Source organism: Argopecten irradians, chromosome 8 (genome assembly GCF_041381155.1).
Source record: "Argopecten irradians isolate NY chromosome 8, Ai_NY, whole genome shotgun sequence".
Taxonomy (NCBI): domain Eukaryota; kingdom Metazoa; phylum Mollusca; class Bivalvia; order Pectinida; family Pectinidae; genus Argopecten; species Argopecten irradians.
The window spans coordinates 19,001,573-19,007,815 of NC_091141.1; the positions used below are offsets into that span (position 1 = coordinate 19,001,573).

The 6,243-nt window shown below is 36.4% G+C and overlaps 1 protein-coding gene across 2 annotated transcripts; it reads right to left on the reverse strand.

The window, feature by feature from the left end:
* Positions 1-512: 512 nt before the first annotated feature.
* On the reverse strand, positions 513-5,707 carry LOC138329591 (uncharacterized). Of its 2 annotated transcripts, none has more exons than XM_069276677.1 (6): positions 5,566-5,707; positions 5,106-5,264; positions 3,254-3,329; positions 2,271-2,431; positions 1,812-2,117; positions 513-1,066 (listed from the first exon to the last, which is right to left on the reverse strand). In XM_069276677.1, the coding sequence occupies exons 1-4, from the start codon at positions 5,569-5,571 to the stop codon at positions 2,271-2,273; spliced, it is 402 nt and encodes a 133-aa protein (XP_069132778.1). In that variant the 5' UTR covers positions 5,572-5,707; the 3' UTR covers positions 513-1,066; positions 1,812-2,117. The 2 variants fall into 2 exon arrangements, with proteins under 2 accessions (XP_069132778.1, XP_069132779.1); XM_069276678.1 differs by having other exon boundaries at positions 513-1,107.
* Positions 5,708-6,243: the final 536 nt, after the last annotated feature.

Here is a 6,243-nt window from a genome sequence, read left to right on the forward strand (position 1 = left end):
CTATAACTTATTTCAGTTTAACTTTTAAATTTTAAACCCTTGTCTTCACGGAATTAACTAATACGGTGTCTGAAGTGGTATGTGCATGTATTTCTTTTAAAGATGCTCAACCGCCGACAGAGCATACGCGAGTCTCATCATTTGAATAATAATTGGCGTTTTCTCATGTACATACATGTATATGTCTAATTGACACGAAACATAATTTAAAATACTTTACTTTGCTTTATTGGATGCGCAATCAGTACTTTACTCCATTATGACACAGTACCGTGGATTTTTTTCGCCATGTTAAGCTTCCAATCTTAACATGATCAGTAAATGTGGTGTATTTGTATGAAATCATGCAGCAATTTGAAAACGTGTTTTGAAAGAAAGAACATAATAAAAGATTAACCCACATGATTTTGAGTTAATGACTATTTGAACACAGCTTTACCATCATTACATGGGTTCACCCAAAGAGGTTTAAAGTAATGATGCGTGATCTAAATCAAAACGCAAATAATTCATTAAAATTTTAATAATTTTTATTGTAGATATTTTTTTCACTTTTTGTATTTTTCATGATAATTTCAAATAAATATTACACATTATGATGTACACAAATATAAGCGCTTGGCACTATAGTTGAAATGCTGTTCATTCTTTCCTTTCTCCCTTTCTCGTTTATATCAGCTTATTCAGAGTAAAAGGAGGTCAGAGTTCAGCACGTGACATTTTATGTCAAGGTCAACACACAACATTGGGACTAGTTCATTAAAACGCTTTGGTATTTATAATACCCAGAGTTATCTCATCACACAAAAAAACGTACTCTTACTCTCCCACTGTCCATCGAAATCAACTTGTGCATCCGACACACTGGCGAAATGTTCTGTATTACAGTTCCAGTAGGACTTTGAGCTTCCCCAATCACTTTGATTGGTTAATTCGATCCCGATCACTTTGATTGGTTAATTCACTTAGTCACATGTACCGCCTTCAATGATTTAGAATAATCTGGAGACGACTACTGACGTCTTTGATCAGTCTCTTGTCAGCTCCATACCACCCGCTGGTTTACCTGGAAAAACAAAGACAATGGACACATAAGTATTGGTTTACCTGGAAAAACAAAGACAATGGACACATAAGTATTGGTTTACCTGGAAAAACAAAGACAATGGACACATAAGTATTGGTTTACCTGGAAAAAACAAAGACAATGGACACATAAGTATTGGTTTACCTGGAAAAACAAAGACAATGGACACATAAGTATTGGTTTACCTGGAAAAAACAAAGACAATGGACACATAAGTATTGGTTTACCTGGAAAAAACAAAGACAATGGACACATAAGTATTGGTTTACCTGGAAAAAACAAAGACAATGGACACATAAGTATTGGTTTACCTGGAAAAACAAAGACAATGGACACATAAGTATTGGTTTACCTGGAAAAAACAAAGACAATGGACACATAAGTATTGGTTTACCTGGAAAAACAAAGACAATGGACACATAAGTATTGGTTTACCTGGAAAAACAAAGACAATGGACACATAAGTATTGGTTTACCTGGAAAAACAAAGACAATGGACACATAAGTATTGGTTTACCTGGAAAAACAAAGACAATGGACACATAAGTATTGGTTTACCTGGAAAAACAAAGACAATGGACACCTAAGTATACAGTCATATTTCTTTGTTAAAAAAATGAAGAATCAAACTATATTTCGGAAACCATTGTTAAAACGAGTCATTATTACTTCAGATTTTGCCTAGTTTTCCCGATTATTATTATAGTACAAAAATCAAACGCACCTTATTGAAGGTTAGTGAGACTCCTTAACGAAATATGTATGGTTGACTTCACCATAGGACGAATTCCAGGATGCTGATTCTATTTGGTGATGTCCCTTCCGGCTTTTGCAATATGGTGCATACAAGGTTTGCATGGTCGTTGTAAAGACACCCACGGATTTCTGGATGGGTGTGATTTTTTGTCGTTGTAAGGAATGAACACAAGTGGGGTAAGGATATATCACAAAATCTCGGTGGATTATACGCTTGTTATATCACAGATATATGGTGTCTATCACATCAGAGTCGGACGGCGCTTGTAGAGTTCTGAAAAGAAAGAAATTATTTTTGTTATAGAAGATAGCTATACATTATAAAATGATACATTTTCTTTGAATCAAGATATATGTCTGTTAAACTATTTGGAAATATACCGTTTTTTCCAAGAATGTTATGTAAAACTAAATGTTTTAAACGTACCTAATAGGACTTTGGTCCTCTTCGTTGTAGCAGGAATGATGGGACTTTTTGTTGCTTTTCGAAGCAGCTAGCACTGTCGTCGTTCTTAAAGAACGTCTGTGGCATCATATTGTGGACAAAATCTTTGACGTTCGTTTCATTTATCAAGCCATCCTGGAGCCCTATGGAAGACAAGGATGGAAATCGTTACAACCAGATTCAAGGTAAAAAGATACCATAGACATTCTCATTATAAAATATTGGGATACACCTATAGACTGTCCCGTAATAGAAAATAAATTAAAATTCTCCGTTCTCACGGGATTCAGGAATTAACATGAAAAGTTTTTTTAATTAAATAACGGCAGATGTTTTTGTGACACGATACAAAGGTAGACTGTATGTAGATAAGTCGATGTTTATATGATATACCGAAACAGCTGCCATCGCTATTTAACATTCCTGAGATACCTTTACCGGCAGGTGACAATTGGATATTTTAGAAAGTAATATATGTTCAATTAATCTTTTCCGAGTGTACTTTTTTGTTTACTTTAAATACACGTAAACAATTCTGCCTTTATTTCCCTTAGCCCATTTGTATAAGTCGACCAAACAAAAGCTCGCCTTGTGTGTATTGGACGGTGTAACTGTTAAAACCGACTTGGGATGAGTCACATGCTACACCTGAAAACGACACCTGATATTTTTACCTATCAAATCGCTCAGGTAGATCGCCGTGCATGCATATACCTGTGTACGTATCCCACCATACCTATAACCCGCACCATCTGTTTTCAAATGAGGACCATCTGTCGCTCTCGGGACAAATTTAGAATACACAAAATATCGTGGGAAAGGAAATTTTTCTTAAACCTTTAAACATCTCCGTCAATAAACGGTATAAGGAAACATTCCTGGAGCCCAGTGATTACAGTGGGGCGAAGTTTGTGTATTTCCTGTGTTCACACCTGTCCCCCTCCCCGGACGGCTAAGACATTTACCTTTACTGTTAAGGCGCTCTATAAGTGCTCTGTGGAGTTCGTCGATATACTTGACTGCTTCTTCAATGACTGTCACCTAAATAACAAATAAAAACAATTTAATCCTCATGTTTGACATGTGAAAACCAAAGTTTGTTCACGTTTATACAACTGTGTCAATTTAATATGCGGAGTTTAAAACTTTCTCCTGATGTTTCAGTCATGTAAATATACATTTATTTAACTTGTCTACCTATTACCTCGTTATGTTGTTGAAATGCATGAAGATATGTATAATTAGCTAATGGTTTCACTTGACATTGAGCCGGTAACATATTAGAGACGAGGAGTACATTTTCTGTGGTCCCCATCGTCCTATATTTATTTAACCTCGAGTATTTGGGACGCGATCTAGCGGGGGTGAGTCACCGGAAATCTGTGATTATTGAGGATACCCGTCATTATATTGTCGACCCGTTATGTACCTGTCAGGTGTAGTCACAGGTGTTACAATATTAATCTAAAACCTCCTCAAATCACCTGATCCGTACCCTCACCGCCATAAAATATCTACACTGACACTAAAATAATTACCTCGGTTTTAAGAAAAGTGAGAAAATATATGTATGTTTAGTGTATAGGTTTGTGGACTCGGTGACATCCACCATCAGGTGTTACGGGACAATAAACGCCATACCTGGCCAAGAAAGACGACAATCAGCTGGTTTAGTGGGTGTATTACTCTGTTCTAACTAATTACTGAATGACCATGTGTTTAATTTCATCACATACACCATAGGACAGCTCTATACGCTAGCCCTTACAAACAGCTGGCCGATATCATAGGTAAAAGTAGATAATTTATGCACAGTAATAAGATGTCTCGTGCTCGTATTATGTCCGATATGTCATATTTCGAACGTTAATACCCTATATTAGTCTGACCTATGGCCACTTATGCCGACTCTTTGAGGCTGATGTCTCCCATATGGTTGTAACGCCAGCCCCACCCAGGATCATCTCGTACAGTTCACAGAATTATCAGTAACAATCATCTGACTTAAAATCATGTCGATCCGAAATAATGACCAATTATAATTATCGTCACTTATGACAGATCCGATACGCTGATCAGAAAATCAATGCTATCGAAACATTATTACGTTAAATGGGTGACACGCACCTGCTACAATACACATTATCAATTGACATTTAACGATGTTCAGTATAAGTCAATATTGGATTGAAATTTCAGATGTCACCTTATTTATTTACGCCATATGCTCAATGACACGAGACTGGTCAGATGGCCAGTTGACCATCGTGCCAGATGCCACACAGGCCACATGTGACAGTAGTGATGACACTAATCGTGCCACACGATCTGTATTGACCCTGCCACCCGGCTTGATATCTATAGGCCCCTAAACCTGCCACCCGGCCGTCCGGTTACGGTACTTGTAATAAAGGGAAACTTATTGAAAATTGTCCTGACAATAGCGGTGTAGAAAGTCACGAGGCGTGACACCTCCAACACGTGTCGAACAATACTGCACATGACACTTCAATAACTGTCTGTTCACTGTCATACTGTTAATATCGTAACGTTTATATTGGCAAGTCGTTACATCGGGTTAAAATTTTATATTTTCATCCTACCAAATCAAATCTAAATTTTGTAACGCATCACTGTTCGGGATACTCTCGTTTTAAGTTAATCTACAGTAATAATTATCTAAGTTTATCCGATTTTGTAAAATTTTAATTGTAATCGTTTTATTTATCACACTTTAACTTTGTAAAAGCTTTGACATTTTCATTGTAATAAATTCCAACATTTTATAATAATGAGTAGCTATATAGAAGTCTTTACCTTGGATACTTTGTCTTTGCTGGCGATAGACGGTACCATATCTCGGAGCCTGGCATACTCTCGGTCTCTCACACGCTTCAGATGAAGCTTGAGATGTCTCTTAGCAACGGTCTGGGTGGAGGAGCGTTTGTTCTTCTTGATGCTGTTAAACTGTACCATCTGAATAAAATGAAAAATATACAATAAAATGATTGTCATGTAAATCCGATGACGAACAGGACAATTATAAACATTATTATTGAATAACAGTAAAATTTGAAATGTGAGCTGCAACTTGTATGGATAATTCTATTTCAATAAAATTGAGTGAACAAATTAATTGTTGTTTGTTAAATTACACAAACAAAAATTTCAAAACAAACTTTCTATAAATGTCTATTAAAAGATCAAAATTATTTTTAGAAATAAAACATAAATATTAACTCTTTAAAAAATCAAAATAAGATATAAGTGTTGTTACCTTCATTTTGTATGTAAAGTGTAAGTGAATGTTTAACACGTGATTATAGTAGTAAGTCCTGTGGTAACTTCCAACAGCTGTGTAATCCAATTCAGAGGTAAAACCTTGTTTGAGAAAACCGCGTGTGACAGTCGATATATAGCCAAGGCGGAGTAGTGATCCGCCAGTGACACTCCGCGCGCAAGAAATAGTACTCAAGCAAAATCCAATTTAAATAGAACAATACTCAACTAAGCTTTATATAAACATCAAACACAAGTCATGAGGATAGTCTGTATATTTGTTTGTTATTATGTAATATTTAGTTATCGTAATTAATCTAATTGAGACATTTGTTGAAGCAGATGTGAAAATAGTGCGCCAGGTAGGAGCAGACGGCCCGACATCGTGGGAAAACGGAGTATTTGTCGTATAATTACCCGCGCTTAACAAAAGGTGGTGTACCTGGTCGGGGCGTTACTGACTTAACCAAATGTTACTATAGGCAGATTACTCACGGTTAAAATCAGTGTCAGCACTTGTCTAATGTACGTGTCGCCTCCTGTCAAAAGTTAGGGTGAAAGTTATACTTCGGGGTGTACATGTTCACTATCTGTTTTAGCGTGTCATCACAGAAACCAAGCTTTCTGGAATCCGTGACACACATAACAACGCCTATCATAAATAGACACATCTCTA

What these genes read in the sequence shown, in the direction of transcription:
- LOC138329591 (XM_069276677.1), bottom strand. An exon ending in GCAAAGACAAAGTATCCAAG is followed by an intron (nt 3,330 to 5,105) that starts GTAAAGACTTCT and finishes TTTGTTATTTAG; the next exon opens with GTGACAGTCATTGAAGAAGC. An exon ending in AGAGCGCCTTAACAGTAAAG is followed by an intron (nt 2,432 to 3,253) that starts GTAAATGTCTTA and finishes TGTCTTCCATAG; the next exon opens with GGCTCCAGGATGGCTTGATA.